Raw genomic sequence first — 24,315 nt, forward strand, 5'->3', positions numbered from 1 at the left:
AACTAATGGATAAAAGATTAAATGTTTGATAGGAATTCTAAAATATCTTATAAAAAAAGAATAAATACTCATTTTCATCATTAAACTTGTTATGCACTAACAGTTAGATTTTTGTAAGATGAAAACTTAAAATTTTGACATTGAATTTGCAAAAAATACAACAAATTAGTTTCATGGATAATTATTTCTATTTACTCAAATGGTTGAGTCTATGTGGTACTTCAAGTCACGTAACACTCATGTTTTATTCACATTTTACCACGTGTCATTTACTAGACAACCACTTTTTAAAAGTTGATTTTTCATCTTGATCTTTGATCGTATTAACTTGTTGTCATTTTAATTTTTGAACTTAACTATTTACTAATATTTTTATCCCTAAACTTAACATGTACCATCATTTTGATCCCTGAAAACACATTTAAATTTTCTAAGTTTCATATTACATAAAATTATTATTATTATTCCTTTTGTAATTTTTATTTAAATTATACTATAAATATGAAACTAACTTATGAGTAATTACATCACATCTATAAGTGTTAAATGTAGGACATTAATAACAAGACTTTATAAGGTTCCAAACCAAATATTTTACCCAAATTAAGCTATTATCTTATATGCTATTAATATATGTTGAATGTTAGATTATTTAATTAATTAATCAATCTATTTTATAAAATAATGTTAATGGCGTGAAGATAGTTAAAAAAAACTAGACCCATTATAATAATTTAGTATAAGAGGACATGAAAAATAAAACTATTAGAACTATTTTTTTTTTACATATGCTTGTTGCTTTTAAGTTGGAACTTGTTATGTCTTTTGCAGTTTTTACATCATTATTCAATGATTGAGTATCAAAGGACATGAATATACAACATACAAATTTGATTATAAAATATAGTTTATCCATTATATTAGTCATGTTGGAATATACAAAATAAAATAAAATATAATAAAAGGTGGAAAGCAAAAATATTTAATTTTGTTTTAAATTTTGGTCGAATAAAATGATTTGTTTTGTATCTCTTTACTTTTTAATTTCCTCCTTAATTAAACAAATATACTAACTTTTAGAAATAAATTATTTGTTAGTATCTATATATTTACATAATACACATTTTAAATTTGATTCTTATGAAAAACTAATTTAATTTTCATGTTTATTTATTTTCAATTTAGTTATATTATTGTTTGTCAGTGTTATAATATTATTTGTTAGAATTTTAACTTAATATAATGTAATAAATTAATTAATAGTGACTTTAAATATAAAATATAAAATTTCTTATTTCTATACTTGATAGTTATTTTTATTCAATTTTCATGACCATAAATAATTATTATCATTATAAACAAATACCATTTATTAACACTATGCTAGTGAATTATATGTAGTGTGACACTTCATTAAAAATTCAGAAGGGCTTTTAGGGACAAAAATGATAGTACATAGTTAAGTTGAGGGACCAAAATATTAGTAAATGATTAAATTTAGGGACTAAGATGACAACAAGTTGTTAAGTTGAGAGACAAAATAAAAACTCATTTTTTTATGCGTGACAGTCATATAGATGACACATGATAATCATGTCTATGACACGTGACAACCATCAACTATGATGCAATCAAGAGTGTCACAAGCACAATCGTTTTCGTTAATGGAGAAAACTAACAGTAAAATCAATTTGTCGCACTTTTTATAAATTTGGAGACAAAATTTTAATTTTTTATCTTTCAGGGACCTAACTATCAACACCTAACAAATTTAAGAACGAAAATGAATATTTATCCTAAAAAGAATCATCAATTTCTTCTAAACTACTCCCTTCGCTTTCAAATGTAAGGAACAAAATTGATTTATGCTAACTAAAAATGTTAGTTAACCACATTTAATTGTATCAATCTCAATAAAAAAATATTTTTTTTTTCATTTTACCCTTCATTGGAACTTAATATAATAAATAAAGAAGAGTCATTAAAATTAATATCATAATTAAATAAAAGATATTTTAGAAATAATAACATTAAATAAGATAAAATTAATTATAATTTTCTTACATTTAAGATAAAAAAAAAAGTATTTTTTTTCTTCTTATAATTGAGATAGAGAAAGAATGCGTTGTAATAAAATAGATAAGAGAAAGTATATTGCATAAAGTATAAATAGTTTGATATTTCACAAATAATGTTATTTTTAGTTTTAAATGTATACATTTTATTGAATTCAAACTCCTTTTCAAGTATTAGAATTTTTCAATAGAAAAGATAAAAGACTCAAAAATTAACCTTTGACTCTTTTTCAATCTCTCCTATTAGAAAAATTGGAGAAGATATTCCTTCACATTTATATGTAGAAATAATAATGATAATTTAAATCATTTATATTTTATATCCTTCTTAATTTATCTAAAACATGTAAGTGAAAGGCAGAATATAATACTATCCAATATGAATGAAATGAATGAATGAAGAGTTTTTTGAATGGAAAATGCTACTTAATTTATAGAAAGTTTCTGCATGTTCCTCATAAAAATTGCGAGGATTGATGATCAAATTAAAAAGAAAATTGTGACGATTAATTATGAAATATCAAATATGTGAGGAAAGATGTTTGGTAATACCGATGTCACAAAATTATTCTTCACCTTGCTGAACCTTTTTCACTGGCGACATTTTTCAAGACGAAATTGATTATTCTGGTTAATTAAGTGAGCAAATATAATCTGTGATAAATATGATGGTAAAATTTAAAGTTCTTGCACTACAATTTTTTATTAGGATTGGTGCAGCATGGACGAACAGTGTATGCTATATGGTCATTGCTTGGTGTTAGAGTCCACGATTATATGTAATGCAAGACACCATATATATGAGTTATGCTGCCGAATGCACACCTCTTAAAAAGATCTATTTGCATGGGCCATGAGTCTAATACTAAAAGAATCTTTGGTATATTGAAAGAGAGATGGGAGCTCTTATTAATTTTTTTTATTAACATAATATTGATTATATTATATTATGTAAAGTATTCATCAATTTTATTTATAATTAATTTTTATCAAATAATTTGATTAGTTATTTTTAATTAAATCTCTTCTTTAATCACATTTTATTTATTAATTTTTATCAAATAATTTGATTAGTTATTTTTAATTAAATCTCTTCTTTAATCACATTTTATTTATTAGAAAACTAAAACTTAAGACCTTATTTAAGATTGAGAGGTCAAATTCAATTCCACTCATATTAACAACTTTTAATTCTTAACAATAGATTAAATGGTTTCCATAGCCTCTATACCAAAAAAATGGCTTCCACAACCTTTAATATCATATTTTAGCATATATTCATAATTTCATCTATACTTACAACTTTAAGTTAAAGGATGAGTTTGGTTAAATTTATTTTTTGAGAAAAAATATTTATTTTAATAAAATAAACAACTTTTTATTTTTTAGTGTGTTTATCTAAACTGTTTCTGTTTAAAAAATTTATTTTCCCTTATTTTTGAGAAACAAATCCTATCTATTTATCAAAAGGTATTTTTTTTTTAAATGTTTATTTTAATTTTTTTTAAGTTTCAACAGACCAGCCCAAAATCTAATAGATCAACGGTATAAGTCTTACCATATTTTTATTTATTTGTGAGGATATAATTTATTTTTTTTTGCAGAAGTCATTGAAATATTTCTTTATTGTATATAAAGTTTGTCAGATGAATTACCTGGAGTACTGAATCAACAATAAATACTATTTATATCAAACTAACGTAAATATACGTGTAGATGCATGCACGAGTAAAAATTTGCTTACCAGTAAGCAAAATGTGCATATACTTGTTAGAAAAATTTCTAACATCTACAGTGTTTCTCAATGGATTCCTTATAAAAAAAAAATATTATTTTAGTATGTTATATAAGATTTTGAGTTGTTTAAAATTGAATAAAATTATTTATATAAGCAATTAAATTCTTCATGAGTTGTTTAACATTTATATTAAATTAATATTGAAAAGAGAAGAAATATTTGTGAATTAAGCCACTTGTTAATAGATATTATTAATATAGAAACAATTGAATGAATAGTTTAAAATTGACATAACATAAGATGAGTTGATTATATAAAGATTATTGAAGATGCTCTTTAAGTAGAGTTGAACAAAAACAAGTGTGACAAAAGATTGACACGTGACATATAGTGGAAGGGTTTATAACTACGGGTAGTGGTTAATAAATTTGTATATGTTATTAGATGGATTAGATAATGTATACATTGTTAATTAATTTTGTTTTCTATGCAACTTGTACAAATAAAACTTAAACAAGCTATTTCTCCATCAGTAGGTCGGATTCAATTCAGTGAAAGCAAAGATATTTTTTAATTTCATTTGGAGCTTACGAAAAATCACAAACCTATACTTGGAAACAAGACAAGACCTATAGATAATGCTTTAGAAATAATAGCTGTATTTCAGTGAGATGCAGCAGGCTGTAGTCCACTAACCTTCAACTCAATTTTAGGTTGGACCACCATATATATATCTCATGCTCACACTGTTTCAGATCTAGACATAGCCATATATAGAGCATGCATCATGAAGAGAATTGTTCCCTGCACCTTCTTAAATGGTTAGTAGTCAAATTTACTTTACTAGAAGTGCTTGATCTCATAAATAAATTAATTGATTTCAAAGTATGATCAGTTATGTAAAATTAATTAAGTGGTTTATTTCACAACTATGGAGGTTTGAATCTTTAACAATGTGTTATATATTTCAGGGGGAAAACTGTGGTGTTAGGATATATATTAATGGTAAAAATAAACCGATTAAGTTTTGTAAGAATCTGAATAAATTATCATGATATCTTTTTTTATTACATATATATTATGGCCACATAATAGAAATTTGGTGTATGAACTATAGTTATCAAAATTCTTTACTGTTAACTGTCCATGAAATTGAACTAATTACATAAATCATATATAAGAGAATTTATCTTGAAGTTTAAGAAGTAATTAGCTAATCACTTATAGTGCATGTTTGAGTGAACGTTGCGAGAGTTGAAAGATAAGTTTCCAAAAGGATCTTCACCCTTACTTTTTCATTTGTATGTTCAATATGTATTGAAAAGCATGCTCTTAATCAAATATAGTTAAATTAATTTTTTTATTCTTTTAATTTATTTTTTACATTTGATTTGGTCCTTTTTTATGTTTAATTTTATCCTTTATTTATTTTAAGTTTAATTTCATCTTCTAATTTTTAAAATTTATTCAATTTAGTGCTCGATTTATTTTGTTCAATTTGATCTTTTAATTTTTAAAATTAATTCAATTTGATTTTACTGTCTAAATTAATTTGAGTGATCTTACCGTTTAAATATGTTTTGTGACGATTTAAATTTTCATTAAATAGTTTTAAACAGTCACATAATATGATTTTTTAATATTGTTGACTCAATTTAGATGATAAAAACAAATTGAATTGATTTTAAAAATTAGAAAACTAAATTAAATCTCAAATAAATTAGAGGACAAAATTAAACGTAATAAATAAATTAAATTAATCATCAAATGTTTCATAAAAATCTTTTTGTGGTGTGTACTAATTTATATCAAATTTTAGATGATGCCATATATTTTTAGGAAAGCAACCTGCTGAAGGAAATTTTCTTCCTTCCAACCTAAGTCAATTTTTTTTCTTGAATCAAAGATTATGGGTCTTCTTACATAGAGCTAGAGACTAATTTCTTTTGTGGTGTGTGACTATTATCGGTCTAATAAAATTTTATATATGATAAGAATAGAACACAAATTCTTTCACCAAATAAATCGTTCCTACATATATGAGTTAAGTCTAATTCAAGTTAATTTATGGTTTATAAAAAAAAATATAAAGAAAAACTTAAATAAATTGAAAGGGAATAAACGAATTCTATGAATAAATACACCTTAGTGAATTCTATGAGATTGTATACTAAAGCAAGTCCCACTAAAGAACTCTGGTTCTTATTAATAACAGATTAGGCATATAGCTTTTAAGTCTCATGAAAACTATAAATTAAATCATCTTATACAAAAAAGTTGTAGCAACTGATCAGTCATTAGAATTTTGGAGTGTTAATGGTAGAATTTGTTTCAATTTTTATGTTTGTTCCAAATTGAATGTAACACAGATTCTTTGGATAATTTTTCACTATTTAATTCTAAATGATTATGTTTATTTTGGGGCCTAAGATAAAAAAAATCACTTATGAGTTTTTAGTCGAATAATATGCAGTTGAATTGAAATCTTAATTCAATATTTTGATTAAGATCGATCTTATTATGCAAACAAATTGTTTGATGCAATTTGATTACTTGTATTCCAGGCATTGATTTTGGATTTAGCCTCTTATATATGTAAATCAAATTGTAATTTAACTAAATCAAACTCAGTACAGTTGTAAATTGAAAAAATAAAAATACTCAAATTTCATAAGAAACTTCAACTCTGTGATTGAGAATGTGATTTAAAAAGATAAAATTTAAGTTTAAGAAGAGAATTAATGACAATTTTTTTAATATATATTTTTTAACACCCTCTCATTATTGACAAAATTTTGTGTTTTTCATTTTTTATTTAATGAATTTGTAATTTTTGTAACTTCACTTATGATTTTGTAAGCTTTACTGATTTTGTATTTTTTAATAAATCAAATTAATAAAAAAGTATATTTCAAAAAGAATATGTTGCTGACAGTTCCTCTTCCATATATTAATTAATGGCAAAATGTAAATTAAACACTTAAATTTTTAGAAAGTAAATCAACTATTGATAGTTGGCTCAGTTGGTTTTCTTTAATCTTTACATTAAATTTTCATTCACATCTCATATATTTCTTTCGATACATATCTTTCTCTCTTTTTTTTGTCCATACACTAATGGTTTGAAACATTTTTTCTTCTTCTTTGGATCTAATCCTATTAAGATACTATTAGACATTAATTAAATATAAATATTTCTTTTTAACAAAGATTTGAATCTTGATTTATGATATTATAGGAGGATATTAGTCTCTTCGACAAACCTAACCCTTCTTGATTGTTTGTATGGGTATAGATATGTGTATTTTTCTTAATCCAATCATCCTCATTTTCAAACTTGCTAAAATTAAAATATAAAAAAATTATGTGTGATAATCTTTTTGTTATAAAACTTTATTACACACGCATAAAAAACTTTATCTTAGTTTCGTACGCTGTAAAATCAGATTATCTAAATCAGAGCTTGTTACTTCTTCTTTTTTGAGGGAATTATTACTTAACTTCTATTTAATTAGGCGTTCAACGATTCCTTGGAGATATGTTTCTGTGGTTTATTAGATAACATCCTAAATCTGTACTAAAAAAACATATCATATTTTATAGCTTTAATGGTAAAATTCGTCTTTTTATTTTATCTGATTCACTAAATAAATTTTCTTATTTTTTTAATTCACTGTTGAATCTCTTAAAATGAATGTCATATTCCTTTATCACTATATACCCACAAGACTATTTAGATATTTTATGCAAAATATAGTATTAATATAAATTTTATGTGAAAATAGTTCAAAATTTAATCTTTATTTTTTTTAATTTATTTTATTTTTATAATTTTATATATTGTCTTTTAAAATATAATATATAAGATTAAATTCTATTTTCACATAAATTAAAATATGTATACTTATATAAGTTTTATTTTTATTTTATATATTATATTTTATAATTTTATGTTTTTTTATCATATTATTCAAAAATTATTTTATACTGTAAATATATAATATAAATTTTATCTTTAATATATTTTTATATAAATTATAATTTCATAAAATGACAATATTTTATTATTTTTTAAAATATTTATATATGTGATTTAGTGACTGTATTTTTTAACTATATATTAAGATATTCTTGTTATTTATTATAATAGTATTTTTTATATTTATATTTAACTTTATTTAATCAGAGATGTAATTTTTTTTAAAAAAAATTAAATAATATAATAAAGATACATAATTAAATAAAATGACAGTATTTTTTTATTTTTTTAAAAATATTTATATATGTGATTTACTGACATTATTTTTTATCTATATTACAATAAATAACATAAATATCTTAATATAAATAAAAAAAATGTTATCACTAAATTACAAACATTATTTTAAAAAATAAATATAATATATAAAATAAAAATAAAACTTATATATATATACGTATTCTAATTTATGTGAAAATAAAATTTAATTTTATATATTATATTTTAAAAGATAATATATAAAATTATAAAAATATAATAATATTAATATTATATTTTATACTAAATATTTAAATGAACTCTTGAATATAATAATAAAGAAGTGTGCTTCTTTAAGGATCAACTTTGGTGAGATAGAATGAATTTAAAAGATACGAGCACTAATTTAATGAAATAAAAGGAGATAGATTTTGTAACTAAGTCTATTCTATATTAATTAACCTAATTAATAGGCACACGGTTCATTCGCGCTTAATTTAAAATTTGATAAAATTGATTTTAAACTGTTAAAATGTGTACTGAAACTTGTGTGAATCACATGTTTACATTGAAATATGTATATTTTATTGAAAAAATATAAAAATTAATTTTCCAACTTTAAAATAAACAAAAACTTACTCTGTTGGTTGAACTTTGACGGTGCCTCCATGCCTGACTAATATTATTCTTCAAATCTAATTTTTCTGCTTGCATCAATGACAAGAATTAATTTAAATGGCAAATTTGTTCTATTGCACAAATATTTTAATATTTATCTCTAGCAGTGGGTCTCTGATTCTCATCTCGTCAAACATTGTTGAGAATAAAATCAATCTGGTTATCATATATTCCAGTAAGAGATTTGGAAAACTTAAGATAGACTAATGAGGGAAAAGCCAGAAATATTCTAGCTATCTAGGCTAAACATGATAATATCCATATCCATGGCTAATTAATCTCGTTTTTGTGTAACTAATTTGCTGGATACTTTAAAAGAAAATCTTGACTCAACACCAACCAAGTGCAAAAGTTTTTCTTCCAAGATACATTTCAAAAGCAACAAAAAGGGAAAGAAAAAAGATAGTAATATATTTTATAAATGGTTAAATATCTTTTTAATCAATATAAAAGTAATTTAGTTTTTTTTTGTAATATTTTTTGTTTTCATAAATTTTAAAAATAGTTCTTATGATAATTACGAAACTTATATCTTTTTTTAAAGAAAAAATTACTGTATGAGGACTAAAACTAAAACTAAAAATATTTTGAAAACTAAATTAAAATTTAGTCATATTTTACTCTTCCACAAAGAGCAGGATAATAAGAACATAGTGTTGGAAAGGTGCCTAGGTAGTTCTAGTTCACCTTAATTGTGACCTATCAAAATTAATTATCAATGTCTCAGAATGTTATTTTATTACTTTTTTTTATTTTAATCAAATAAAATTTTTAAGTTAACTAAAAAAATATCTTATTTAATACAACACCCTAAGCAATTGTAAAGATTGTTGAGTGAGCTAAAATATTACGTAATCCGAATTAAACCAATCATTATTTGTGCGTTTATTTTATGCGTTTCTCACTTTCTCAGATACAGATACAGATACATTGAATGTCAATCCCACTCTTACTGATAATGTGACACAATTGTTATTCAATTTCAATCACAGTCTATTGATGTTCGTCCATTGTTGTGCCGTCTTTTTCGTCGTTTGCATGACATCAAGATTTTTTTAAAAATAAAAATGTTTCATTGTTTCAGGACTTCAAATTTTATTTATTAATCACAAATTAATTAATTTCGTGAGTCATCAACAAATTATATTTTTTTTTATTTTTTTATCCTTATAACATTTTAGATAATATTTTTAATAATAAAAATATTATCTAAAACACTATAAGAATGAAAAATAAAATAAACATAATTTACAAAAGACTTAAAAAATTACAAGCACAAAAAACAAAAATACTACGTAAAAACTATTTAAACCAAAGCCATAATTAAAATTGACACTTGAGATGCTTCAATTTTTTCAGTTAATTCATTCAAAAGCAGTTCTAAATCCATTTAACCAATTCTCTTAAAACAACAAAAGGAAAAAAAAAAACTAAATATCTTTAATGTCCCTAAAACATCTTTTGCACAAATAATGGTACGGTAAAAACCTATGCAATCTTTAGTAAAAGAAAAAAACTTCCAGTTTAGGTACAAAAATCACTACAAAGTGTGAATAAATTTTCAATTACATTTCGATCCCTCTTTCTTAGAATTCAACCATCCTCTTTCCAATATAGGGCCGGATTCACTTTTTTGGGAGGAGGTTTAGCTAACAATTTAATTATAGGAGCAGATGCAATATGTGACTGATTCCTAAAAATCATAATTTTAATAAATAAACACCAAAAAATTAATCACACGAGACAACTGAAAGTGCTACACGTAGGTCGTTAGACGTCCCACATATGTACATTCTGTAAGTTTCAATTTCTTGTTGAGAAATACTACCACTACGAGCTGCATAGTGATTACCACTCACTCTATCACGCAGCGAAAAAATAATCTCCCTCAGGATTGGTTCATGGCCATTGAGAAGATTTCCCATGCTCAAAACCTTTCTCCAAGATTGGTTAGCAGTAGGAGGAACAAACATATTTGACAACACCTCCCTCTCATGGTCCCTTACTTCTTGTTTCTTGTTAAACTCCTACGCAAGAACGCAAGAAAGATAGTAGAAATACATGAGTTCAATGCTAAAAAAGACTCAAGAACAAGAAGGTATTCCAAGGCATATAATATAAGCATTTCACCTTTTCATCAATGTCCTCTGTCAAACCCTTTCCCTTTGTTTGAATATAAAAATTGTGGTAATCGTTGAAAATTTCTCTGGAGAGGCGCGGTGCTTGTATAAGCTTGCGATGGAGGGATGCTGCAAGAGTCAATAACTTCTCGACTTGTTCAAAAGCAACAGTTAGTCGTCTCAAGTCTTCAATAGTCTCACTGTCTCCAGACAAGTGATTAACTGCAACAAAAATGGAAATAGGTTAAACATCATTATTTTCCACAGAAAAGAAAAACTAACGAATAGCTACCTTGCAAAGCTCTCAAAGCAGATGCCATGGTAAGATAAAGTTGTTGCATCTCAGTCTCCACCTGTTTTAGTTCTCCAAAACTAGTCTGACAAAGTGTGTCGGCTGCAGCTCTGAAGGCAGCACACACCATTTGCTCAAGCAATTCATGTGGTTGTAGAGTTTCAAGATAATGAAGAACCTGGAAAATTGAGAATATAAAAATCATAGCAGATGAGATACACAGAAAGAACAGCATATCTCAAGCAATCCATGTATGTACTATGTAGTAATCTTTTTCCTCTTTACACAAATATGCAGTAGCAATTTCATTTGATAAATACTAATTTGAGGATTTGATCACAAGAACATGCTACACGTGAACCATAATAATTTAAACTTTCATCTGTCTTTCATGCATGGCCCTCAATTCACCAAATAACCCATTTGCTTACGTGAGCACTTTTCATGCATGGCCCTCAATTTAAACTTTCATGCATGGCCTTCAAGGCATAGCCTACGTGAGCACTTTTCTCATAAAAGCACCCATTTGCTTTGCATTTCTTGATACACTTCTAATCACTTATCTATGCACAACGGCCACCAGTTAACCCAGTGGGACCTGCATTCCAAAGCAAATCCTCTTGTATAAATAAGGATGAAACTCATCAACTTTGATTGCAATGCCCCACTAAATCAGATAAAGTGCATGCAGTATATACATTTTTCGTCTTTAACTATGGTATCTTTACAGATACTGCTGTAACCTGTAAGACTTACTCCTTGGGCAGTCTTTCAACTAACAAAAACAAGAAATTTTGTAAATCAAGATAAAATCTATAAGATCCTTGGGGAATGACCTCCTATTTATCATTAAGATCCACCTCTTGGATCCATCTACAACGGAAAGTGAAGAAATGGCTGCCATGTTTTAATGGTTCTGCCGTCCAGTCAACATGAGAAACCAAGTAACAAAAATAATGTTATTCTAGTATAAATTTCCTGGGGGCCAACAATCAGTTTAACAATAGCAAAAGCAAAGTAAATTTAAACTTCTAGAAAAATACTTACTTTTTCTCCTTCCCTATTTGGATCAAGAAGAGGCTTCTGTTCAGAAGCAGGAAGAGCAGGTGCACTATTCCAAAGCTTTCTCCATAGATTTCCATGCTCAGACATTCTCTTAGAAAGCCGCCCTTGTGGAGGCCAACTATCTTTTGACTTCTTAATGTCATGAGAACTGGATGATGATGATTTACTTCCCTCAGGGCCATCATCCTCTTCCCAATCCCCAGGTGAATGCCACCGAATAAAATCTTCAAAGATAGCACCTGGATTTGCTGCCTTAAATGCTGACATATCTAGTAACAAAGCCATTATAGGTCTGTTAGTCTTTATATATTGAAGAAACTTTGCATGCACAATTAACTACAAAGTGAAAAGGAAAAAAGGTTCATTATATATATAATTTCATTTGGATGAATAACTGAAACTAGCATAAAACAAATTTAATATCACACCATTCAACAAGCTTTTATAGAACTCCTTAAAAAAAATCACTTCGGATTTTAAGTTTGATTATGCACACCATGCTGATAAAATTTTATTTAAAACAAGTTCATCAGTTTATCTTAAAAAAATTAATATACAATGTACCGTTGAAAATAGAAACAATTATCAAAAGTCTATTTTTTCTAATTTGGTGGGTATGGTAAACATAACACTCATGATTGAAAATTAGATAGATGAAAACATCATTCCATCATATTAATGGTGCAGGTATATCAAATGTTACACCAATTAGAAAGCATTATGAATATGATTAGTAAATGTGTGATTATACATTTAAATTATTTTTTAACATCACAAGTGACTGCTTCAGAAATCAGAATTGATGATATTTTACTAGAAAACAAAAAGGAACTTGAGACATTATTAATAACTATCCAGTGTTATTACAAAAGCATATATGTTATTATCAATCAATTACCAAAAAAAAATGTTTTTACCTGAAGTTAAGATATCCCTTTCCAGCTGAGCAGAGAAATCCTATAAAAAGAAACAAAAATAAGTATATAAAAGGCATTGCTAAGTAACATGCAATATATGAAATAGAACACGTATCAATCCTACTGTGTCATTTTCATTTTTATTTTTATTTTTTGAGTTCTAGATTTGCAAGCAGAAATATACATGAATTAATCAAATGACAATTAAGCTTCACACAGTTCAAGGAAGGAGTGAATATTTAGTGTCTTTGAATTTTTATTTATTTATTTATGTTGGTGCATCTTTCTGAATCACCTTTGAAAAGAAAAAGAAAAAGAAAAAGAAAAGCCCCCATAAATAATCCCAATCAGTCATCATATTTTACAATATTATTTCTGTAATTTATATTCATCCGTCTTTGTTTCCTAAAAACCTTGTGCTGTCATCAACTTCAGGGCTGACTCTACTCATAGCATTGATAGCTTAATATTAAAGAGAAATAAAGGGACCTAATACAAAAAAATAAAATAATAGTATTTATAACTGTGCATAAGAAATTCAACAGCTTAGTCTCTTCACTTTACTTTGTCAACCACCTGTAAGAGGAATAGAGGATTCAACTTTTTACTAAAGAATTTATCCACTTCTCACGTCACACATAGTATATGGGACAATTATAATCCATGATCAAAAGGTCATATCAGGGTCAAGATAGGGAGTGAAAGATATCAACTTTCTTCAAGAAAAACAATACTATTTTTTTAGCAAAAATGCTGTAAACTTATAATTATAGCTTTACCAATTACAAGATATTTACTCACGTCTCATGGTCATGTTAGATAGACTACTCAAGACTATAAAGCAATAAACTAATCACTGGAGAGGCTACTGCATCACAGGCAAGATAATTCATACCTCTATATACCAGTGCCTGTGGCACTAGACTGGCTCAAGTTGGTTGACAACTCAGGCTATATTCCTGAACCTACACTGCTACAACACCATTCAAATCCTTACATCTAACCTCAATTAATTGTTCTATGTATCTAGTTTTCAGTCATTTACCCCTATGTGAAATGTAAACGAGTTTAATGCAGTCCAAGGTCCTAAGCTTTTATAGTCAATGATTGTTATTGTTGTATGCATTGCATGAGTTTGAGCTTACAAATGAATCACCAAAGGCTTCAACAGCCTTTAGCCGCTCCTCATGCATGTCTTCTGTCATAAGTGGTGCTTCCTGTAGCATAGCGAACAAGATTAAAGGGGTTATTTTCTTCAAAAATTGAAGTAATACTGCATAATGACAATGCCAAATGGTGCCTGGATGCAGGAACAACCTGTGTATATGGGGCATGCATGCTTTGATGTGACTTGAGAAGCATCATAGAATCAACAATACCAGCAGAACCTCTCCTGGTCAAGTCTGAAGATTTTTTTTCATTGAACAGGTCCACATCTTCAGGCTTTCTGTTAACATTAATTTTATTCCAGAGCAGTGTAAATTATTAGTAGTTGAAAACATGCAGCATTAACATAGAACTAAACACCATTTGTGCTAGAAAATACTTGAAACATTTTCAAGGATATTTAGTACAAAATTGTGACTTGAGGCACAATTGTACAAATCCATTACTATTTTTAATAGCAGATATATGTTATGCAAAAGCTATATGGCATCAAAAATAGTCCTGGAGTTGTATTTTCACTACCCTGCAGTGGTGGCAATATACACACACACAGAGAGAAGAGAATAAAAAGCAGTCCTGGAGTTGTATTTTCACTACCCTGCAGTGGGGCAGTGGCAGTATAAACACACATGCAGGTGCATGCATGCACACACGAAGAGAAGAGCCCAGCAAAGAGATAGCTCTGTACAAGAACTAAGGATAGAAGACCAGCTGATCCCCCCAGGTCAAGGCGGAACCAGTAATCTTGGAGTAGTGAACAATTCCAAAGCCCAAATATCACATTAGGCAGACAAAATTAAATTTGAACTAACTAAATTAGTAAATTAGTTTTGTTACCATGACAAAAATCAAAATAAAAGGAAATTGCTGAGTTGTTTGTCTACTATCAGTCACCCTACACCAATTGGAGTCCTAAACAAGCACGGATTACAGAACATACACATACTACTTGAGAAAATAAAGATATTTGTAAAATCACTGGCTTCTTTTAAGGCAAAGAGATCCTCCCTCCTTTTTGGACAGTGAACCACATCAAGGTTGCTGATTTTTCAACTATTATAGCTATGCTGGCAAAATAGAGAATGCACAAGGATCTACATTATTTACAGCTAGCCATGTTTCCCTATCATCTGACTAGATCGGAGAACATTTTAATACCAAATAAATCGAAACTAAACCCCTCTCTATCCCCCTATTAAAATACAACTCAGGAAATCAACCACTAAAAGAAAACAAGAAAAGGAACAAAGGATCCCCCTTATTTAACCAGAAATAAATATGGATATGCACATATAGAAACTTTAAGAATTTAATTTAACCAAGACCATAAGTGGTGACATAAAAATGGAAGAAATTTCCATAAGAGAGTGAGTTGTTATATAAGCAGTAAGAAGATAGATACAAATGATAACAACCGAGCAGGCTCTCACTTGCTAAGTTCACCTGTCAACTTTCCCAGAAAATTCCTCACTGGGTGTCTGTAGACTGAAAGAGTCATCCCCAACTACACTTTCTTCCTGCAATTCAATCAAGACCAATTAACACTCACAATGAAAAACATAATTATAAAAAAATAACTAAAGTAATACAACAATCAACTTAACAACAAAAACCACGAGGGAAAAAATGGTTTGTGACCTCACTCATGGAATCTATTTGATCCAAGCTTCCAATACAATCTTGATAGTCTTCACTCAGCTGACACTTTCTCTCAATGCATATGGCAAGCTGAATAACAGAGCAGAAAATGCATCAATTTTATCACTATGTACTTTATAACATATAAAGACCAAAACACCCAAGCTCACTGAAATATTTATAGTTCTCCTTATAATAACTTGTCTAAGGGTACAACAATAACAACAACAAAAGTTTTATCCCACCAAGTAAGATCAGTTACATGAATTGCACAACACCAACTTCCTCCAATGTTCTTCTCAGTCTCCCTATCCTCCTTTTCACGGGGCTAAAAATCATGCAATCTGCTCTCCTCACTGGCTATTCCAGTGGGCTTCTTTGCATGTGTCTAAACCACCTTAACCGGCTTTTTTATCATATTTTCCTCAAACAGTGCCACACCAATATCTCCTCGTACACAATTATTTCGTATCCTATCCTATCTTGTGCCGTTGTGCGGCCACACATCCATCTTAACATTCTTATTTCTGCTACTTCCATTTTTTTCTCTTGTTGCCCCCTTAAAGTCCAACATTAACTACCATAGATTAGCCAAACAATAACTTATCCAGGGGTGGTATCTTTTGCCCAAAAGAATAACTTATTCAGCCACAAGCCTGGTGTGCGATTAAGTTAGAGGAAGTATCTTAGCCCAAAGAATTAGAGGCAGTTGTTGGGCCTTAACTAGATTGATCTTCTGATGTAGTGGCAGCCAGGCAGGTCCAAATAGGACTAAGGGTTGAGCTTGTGTGAGAGGAGGAGGAGAAAAGGGTGATCCATATTTTGGGGGTAGACGAGTAGTTATCATTATTACGTGGGCAAGTTTTGTGGAATGTGTATTTTAAGAAAAATGGCAGACGTATAAGAGAGGAGGCACTTATTTTCATATCCTGTGAATAGGAATTGAGAGGTCAATCTCTTTGAGAGATCCTGGAGTTATATTTTCACTGCCCTGCAGTGGCAGTGGTGTTTTTGTGATAATTAATACCAGTGGCTTGTTTTTATTGCCTTTTATTTTGAATTTTTGTTTCTGTTATGTAACAAAGTACATTTCAAATTATCAAGTGTATTTCTGTAACCAATTCACTAACAAATGTAAGTGAAAAGTCATTCCAAATTGAAAGAAATATTGAGACAAGAATTTTTTATTTTCAATAAAAAGTGAGCTAAGAATGTACTAGAAAACCAAAAAATGTTTAACATAAAATTTCATATAAAATATACAAAGAAAACAAGACACAATGAGTAGATTTCAGCAAAGATCCTTTAAAGATAAAAATAATTTACCATCTGAAGTTTCTGGTTAATCAAACAAGTGGATAGGTCAATTGATCCATTAGCTGGCATCCTGGGCAATAGTTGTGACTCTTCCCAACACCACCTAACCTCGCGAACAAACTCTATCCATAGCACAGCAATAGCTGAAAGAGACCAAAATTGAGTAATAAAAATGAAAATTATACAGTACAAATGAGATATCTCAGAAATTCAACTCCTCATAGGTGAACAATTTGTTCCTACTCTCTTACTTTAGGCTATGGTTATACAATAAACAAACCATAATTACTTTTGGTAAATACCACGTATATTGCAGTTGCCAAACCAAAGAGAATGTAAACAAAATTGTGCAAAGAGAGATCCAAGAGGTGCGCCTTTTATAGCTCGAGAAATCTTATGTCCACTGTTGGCAAAATCTGAGAATTGTATGCCTGCAGACATTACATATTATAGCAAAATAATGTGAAGTATCAACATCAAATTTTAACAAGCAACTAACCAACATGCTGTGCTAGGAATCCCAAGGATACTTGAAATTTGATTATTAAGTAAGGTACTCCCTCCGGTTTCAAATATAAGAGAAAAAAATTAGTTTTTAATTGAGATTGATGCAATTAAATGTGGTTAACTAACTTTCTTAATTAAGGTGAATCAGTTTCTTTTTCTTATATTTGAGACCGGAGGGAGTATAAAATAAACCTTAAGTTTTAGAAGTGATAAATAAAAAAGAAAAAGAAAAAGTCTTTAAATGGATGGAAATGTTCCCCAATTTATAATCATTTGCATGAGACAAGGGCAAATTTTCTTTTCAAGAACTTGTTTCTACTGTTCATCATTGTTCTACCCACCACTTAAATTACTTTGGCATCCTTTTACTTTAAAGAAATAATCAAGCATTCAATGGATCGCAACTATCAAATATTCTATCATTTGATAGTGATCTTCAAGCAATTTTTCACCATCCAAGAATAAGTTTTTTCAAATTGGAAAATATAGATAACACTACATTGGAGGCCATTTCTTTGTTCACCTGGTGTCCCAAGGCACCAGTAGCTTGCTTTTAGCAGATTGACCATAGATTGGACGTAGATGCACAATCTAATGGACTAAGCCTAACTTAATCCCAACAACTAGCTTAGGAGGGGGGAGGATTGAGCAGTTATAGTAAGGAGTACTCTGATCATAGTAGTCAACACTCAACAGTGGATAGTGGCCAGGAGTGGCCTCCCCCCAAAAGAGCCATATCAGGATAGCAATTGTGGGATGACCGTTATTCTGATTTTTTTCCGTATATTCTGAATTATTTTATTTTGTGTATGTGTGTATTGTTTTTCTAGATTTTTACATATATATAGTTTGTATTATATAATAACAATATATGTACTCTTATACTTTTTTATTATTACTCTTTAGTTTATTTATTATATGTTATGTTTTGCATTAAAAAAAAAGGCTAAATTGGACTCAAATTGAGGCTCAGCAAATCAAAATAGAAAAAGGGAAAAACACCCCCTGAACAGGGAAAAAAAAAGAAAGAGATGCAAAAATAGAACATGCCAGAAATTGCAGACCTCGCCAGAAATTGAAGAACAGATAAGGTTGGCTGAAAAGAGGCAGAGAGATAAGAATTTGTTGTAGAAATTGGAAAAGGAAGCAAGGGATTCACCAAGAAAGGTTTAGTGCTCTTGGGGAAAAAGAGCGGAAGTGATTCACGAAGAGTGTGAAAATCGTGGGTTTGAGGTGTCAGATTAAAGACCCACATTAAATTCTACATTTTTGCCCCTTAAAAACCCTAAAATGACACCGCTGTTTCAGGAGTATTTTTGCCTTTCAACTAAAAAAATCGGACGAGAAATTTGCCTTTGTCCACAATTTCAGCCACTACTCATGGCGCAACAGCTGCTACACCGAGGCGCGACGCAGCGAGGTCTTCAAGAGCAGGGGTTGCTGCTCCGCTCCATGTCCCTGTGATAATATGCGATTAACAATACGATTCTGATCATTTTCCTAATAATGTGGGACATCTTAATATACCCCTTCATGCCGAAGATAGGACAATTGTATTGAGAAGTTTGCCAAATTAGACATCTGAGAGAGATCCAACATCATGACAAGATAAGCTTTGAAACCATATTAGAAATAGAATATGCCTATGTCAACCCCAAAAGCTAGCTCAAGAGAGAAGATTGACCAAGTCTTATATGAAGTAGGCCGTTTATACTTTTAACCAATGTGGGACATCTTAACAATTAATAAAATAACAACAGTGTAAGAACCTGAGTATTCACCCAAAATGGAAGGCAAATAATGGAGGAAAAGCTACATACCCTCAATAAACAGTTCTTTCAGCACACGGTCTCTGACTGTTGGTGGAGGTATCACCATTGATTTTAAATTATCAGGACCTGGATTTTCAACTGCTACAAGCCAGAAGAAGGGAAAATATTGAACAGTATACCAAAATGCACTGCTAACAATTAAATGTAAAGTATGCCTGAATAAGTGAACTATATGCACCGAAAAAAATGCGAACCTGAAACAAAATCTTCAATAAATTGTGCCTCAAATGACATTTGTAATGCATCAACCAGAAGACGCAACTCAGATGTGAATCCAACCCGATTCCCACTGGAACCTTCAAGTCTAAATGTAAAAAAAATACCACAGCAAATTGAATTTCTTAGATTATTTAAAGCATAAGAAGTCAAACTTTGATTATGAGTTTTAGAAGTAATTGTACCTAAAATAAACAACTAATTAAATCTATTTATTGCCACTATGGCACTACCACTAAAAAAATCTTGGTGCTTTTCGTTAAACCAAGTAATTATACAACGACCGTTAGGGAATGCTTTAAAAGTGGAAAGTAAAGGATGATGATTGCATTGAAGTATAACCTACCAAAACATTCTAAGTGTTATAAACATAGTTTGGTACTGAATAAAATGAAATTCCTGGGCAGTTGTAAATTAACCGTTGATTTGAACCAAACCATATATTGAACCTGAATATTATTTATTATACACTTTGAGCAGCAAGTATTCATTAATAACATAAGCAACAACTATTCATGAGAATTTTGGTTTCTGTTATACAGATAAACAACTTAAAATTTGGAGTAAACCTTAGAGAGGTCAACCACTTCTCAGCTTCATGAGGTGAAGCATTTTCAAGTTCAGCCATTTCCATAGAACTTTCAACCATCTTCTCTGACCATATTGCAATCAGTTCAAAACCTGCATGCAGCCTAAGCATAAATGAAACGGAACTGGCATAGGTGTATGAGAGCTTCATAAAATAATGAAGCTTGGAAAGCTTTAATTAATAAAAAAAAGAATCTAGGCTAAAAGGACCAAAAATATCCTTAGTCACCAAACAAACTTATCTAAGGGACAAATGCAAATGGACAGAAAAATGAGTAGGAAAAAACTATTCAACTATGCGGGAAAAATAGACAAGTAAAACCATGCAAATCGACCAAAAAATTTAGACAGTGAAATTATTCAATGAACGAAAAAATGGATAGGAAAAAAATATGTAAATGAGTGAGGAAAAAATTCATATGGGCAAGAAAAATAGATGAAAAAAATCATGCAAATAGGATGAAGAAAAGTGAGTTAGAAAAACATGTTATCGGTTATATGAACTTAGGCATATCTCTGTGTTTTTAAGGGAAAAAAACAGAAGAAACAAAAGAAAAGATCACTTAACACGTGACCAACTAACCATTAAATTTAATACTCACTTAATAGTTTCATGATTAACCAAGTAGAGGGAGGTAATGTATTACAATATGAACTTTCAGTACAAAATACAATAATGACCTCAACATAGTTTGTATAATTGTATCTTACCCTTATCCCATTAATATTTAATATTTGTATCACAAAAGCTAATTAATGACAAAGATGAAAATTTCATCACAATTAGTTTACAAGTGCAAAAGCATGTGAGAACTGAAAGATGGCTATTCTATTGAAAATAGCTAAAAGCACTTTATGCATCTAAAATTCTTTGGTCATGCTTGCAAATGATCCCCAATTTTCCATTATTTGTAAATTATAATCCATCCCAACTTGGATTCTACATACCAGCATGAATACAGTTTATGCACAAATTTAAGATGTGTATGAATCTTAAAACATAAAACTCATTCTATCTAATGAAAGCATCCCATCAAGAAGAAGCTATAGCTATTTCAACATACAAGTCCCTACATCCCAGAATTTACCTTTAACAGGATCTTCTGCAGAATACCACTCACTCCAAGAACAATCATCATCCCATTGTGTCCCAATGGACATTTCACCAGTAAGATTTTCTCCAGATTTGCTAATTTTGGCATCTTTTATATTGTCATCATCGTAGGGAAGCGTTCTGAATGTTAGCTTCATTGCACATCGGACTTTGAAATTATGAACAGATAGATCCAATGTGGAGTAGGCCTTCAATATCAAATGGAAATTAATTATTACAAGCAAAAGTTAGAAGGGCAGTGCAGACTGCAGACATGAAGTCAAAAGTTTACATACAACTGCTGGCTATAAGATTAAGTACTGGAAAAGGTTATTGTGCATGCGAAGTGTCCAGTCAACATAGTTGGTAAAGTAAGCCAAAATATGTAAAAGAAAAAAAAACAATAAATCACACAAGTAACTTTCTTAGAAAGCTCACAAAATATTGCCAATTCTTTCATGCAAACATTAATTTAAAAAAACATTAACATTGAAAACTGTTGCATTGGAAAAAAATTTAGGTGCAATACCATAAGTAGTTTTGGTGTCATTCTCCAATCAAAATTAGTTCCATCTCGGTAATCCAAACCAACCTTTAATGCACAGGTTACCGAACTGAAATTCCAATTTTGATTAAAGAACCACACCAAAAGCACCAACGGGACACCACCTAAGTTGTGTCCATTTTATTATCCCTGTTACTGAATGATTATTCATTCATTCATGCAACCAATTGGAAATTACTTATTTCATCTCACAATATCCCTCCCCCTAGGGTAAGAGTTTACACTATATGGTAAACCACTTGAACCAGAGCACTAAATGCATCTGCTTCAGTTTCAAAGAAGAGAACAAAATATAAAAGCACAAAGCAAGGGAATACCAAATTAAAAATGGATGTATTCCAACATCACAAAATAAATAGATATTAAATTGAATAACCTGGGAGAGGAACTCACAAACTTAGATACAAATAACTCATACAGCCCCTCCAAATGCATAAGTTTTACTGGAACCTGACTACCAATTCGATCTGCTTCGAACCTTCTAGTAAATACAGTACCCATGCTCTGAATTCCAATATAAGCTTTCCGAGATGGATCATGAACTGGAACAAATGCTGGCCATAAACTATGAAGCCAATGTTATGAGAAAGCACATCCACTTTAGTTACCTAAACTAAACTGGATATTTCAACAATTTCTTTATTTAAACCCTGTAAACCGTGAATTTGAATCCCATAACACAGTAACTCCTCTACTAAAAAACAAGAGACAAGACAAATTCAAATATTAATGTAAAACAAGCTGCATCTAGTATGCCAATGCACATAAGTTATTCTAAAGTTTCACAACTCACTAAGTGTTAAAAAGCAATGAACAATAGTTACCTTGAACAATTAGACAAAGCAATTGCAATAGCACTCAAGAGCTTGCTAGACTCTGGCGCATCAAGAACCACACCACTTGCACTCTGAGGAGCAATCACCTAGTGATATACATGACAAATAGTGGTTCCTTATCCTAAGTGAAACCATTAAAATTCAAATTCCAGTGCAAGGCAAGACAAGATATTAAACCATACCAAAAACTCCTTTACACCAAAACATAACTGCAGATCATGCAAATCAAAATTCCAGTCCGCAAGTTTTCCTGCATCAACTAGATACAGAAATAGATTAAACAACAATTCCCTGAGCCTAAACCTCAACCTACTAAACATTTCTACCCAACCCCACCCCCTAGAAAAAAATACCATCAGGGTCAGTCTTGAAATAGAACTCCATGCAGTAACTTTTCATGGCATACTTCATTTCAGATTTCACCTTGTACAAATTACCGGCATCCTCCAAGAGAACTGCACCTTTTTCCTAGGGAAAGAAAAAAAGATGTTCATTTGACAAATTGAACATCTTGTATAGCTTATCGTATCATATCACAAACAAGCATGTACACTTGTATAGTAAGATTCATTTGACACCAGCAGCATTCCAACTATGCTAAACTCTATGATTTCCAATGCTTACCAATAAATTGTTTGGCCCATCAGACATCCAAACCCGTAAAACTGCCTCTATTTCAGAAATAAACCTACAGAAACGCGATAAACAACAATTAAGTAAATTAAAATTAAACCAATTGCATCTTCTTTCTATCTACGCACAGAAGAGCGCGCACACACACACAACAATGTGAATTAATAGTTAGGAACACGCAGAGACACACCGTTCCCACGAAGAAGCGAGAGTGAAATCATCAAAGTGCTCGAGCTGTGAAACCATCAACACGGAAACAAATCAGCCCGTCTCAAATGCGATTCAAATTGAGGAACCAAAATCAATTTAGATTCAGTAATTTTGTGCGGTGAAAATATACACTTACTTCTTCTTCTTCTTGTTCTTGTTCGTCGTCAGTGGCATCAGCATGGATGTTCTTGCGGGAGCTGGAGGACGCCATCGAATCCAAAAGGTTCACGGAATGCCTATCACCATTACCAAAATCCAACAATTCCATCCATTCTCCGATGAGATCAAAACATCACAACCATCCCTGAGATCTCATCGTTAATCAATCAAACCCTTATTTGATTTTTAATAATAATAAAATCAAATTACTTTTCTGTCCCTTAAATTATCAATAAAACTCAATTTCATCCTTTTATTTTTTGAAATAACCAATTTAATTCATAAATGTGTAAATAAATTAATCTAATCATTAAATATAACCACGTTTTGGTCTTTAAACTATGACACTTAATGGTCATGACTATATAATCCACATTTTGTTTTTGTGTTCTTGAGTCGATAAATCCTAACTTTTATGTAAATAAACTAATT

General features: G+C 29.7%; 1 protein-coding gene across 3 annotated transcripts; it reads right to left on the bottom strand.

Annotated features, from left to right (window-relative positions):
• Nucleotides 1-10,201: 10,201 nt before the first annotated feature.
• LOC114396314 (rab3 GTPase-activating protein catalytic subunit-like) lies at nucleotides 10,202-24,052 on the bottom strand. Of its 3 annotated transcripts, none has more exons than XM_028358219.1 (22): nucleotides 23,861-24,051; nucleotides 23,705-23,748; nucleotides 23,506-23,569; nucleotides 23,235-23,349; nucleotides 23,064-23,140; nucleotides 22,870-22,967; nucleotides 22,439-22,610; nucleotides 21,476-21,689; nucleotides 20,369-20,480; nucleotides 19,778-19,887; nucleotides 19,572-19,664; nucleotides 17,547-17,675; nucleotides 17,254-17,387; nucleotides 15,928-16,017; nucleotides 15,733-15,806; nucleotides 14,440-14,569; nucleotides 14,268-14,339; nucleotides 13,123-13,162; nucleotides 12,188-12,474; nucleotides 11,141-11,318; nucleotides 10,859-11,070; nucleotides 10,202-10,755 (listed from the first exon to the last, which is right to left on the bottom strand). In XM_028358219.1, the coding sequence occupies exons 1-22, from the start codon at nucleotides 23,990-23,992 to the stop codon at nucleotides 10,459-10,461; spliced, it is 2,874 nt and encodes a 957-aa protein (XP_028214020.1). In that variant the 5' UTR covers nucleotides 23,993-24,051; the 3' UTR covers nucleotides 10,202-10,458. The 3 variants fall into 3 exon arrangements, with proteins under 3 accessions (XP_028214020.1, XP_028214023.1, XP_028214022.1); XM_028358222.1 differs by having other exon boundaries at nucleotides 10,459-10,755; nucleotides 23,064-23,131; nucleotides 23,861-24,052; XM_028358221.1 differs by having other exon boundaries at nucleotides 10,459-10,755; nucleotides 19,572-19,661.
• Between the last annotated feature and the right edge of the window lie 263 nt (nucleotides 24,053-24,315).

Source organism: Glycine soja, chromosome 18 (assembly GCF_004193775.1).
Source record: "Glycine soja cultivar W05 chromosome 18, ASM419377v2, whole genome shotgun sequence".
Classification (NCBI taxonomy): domain Eukaryota; kingdom Viridiplantae; phylum Streptophyta; class Magnoliopsida; order Fabales; family Fabaceae; genus Glycine; species Glycine soja.

Excerpts from the sequence above, each read along its gene's own strand:
- LOC114396314 (XM_028358219.1), bottom strand. The coding sequence starts at position 23,992 with ATGGAATTGTTGGATTTTGGTAATGGTGATAGGCATTCCGTGAACCTT. Across the intron at positions 23,141-23,234 it reads TTTCAAGACTGACCCTGATG|TTGATGCAGGAAAACTTGCG; the intron begins GTATTTTTTTCT and ends TTCTGTATCTAG. Across the intron at positions 14,570-15,732 it reads TTTTCTGGGAAAGTTGACAG|AAAGCCTGAAGATGTGGACC; the intron begins GTGAACTTAGCA and ends TAATGTTAACAG.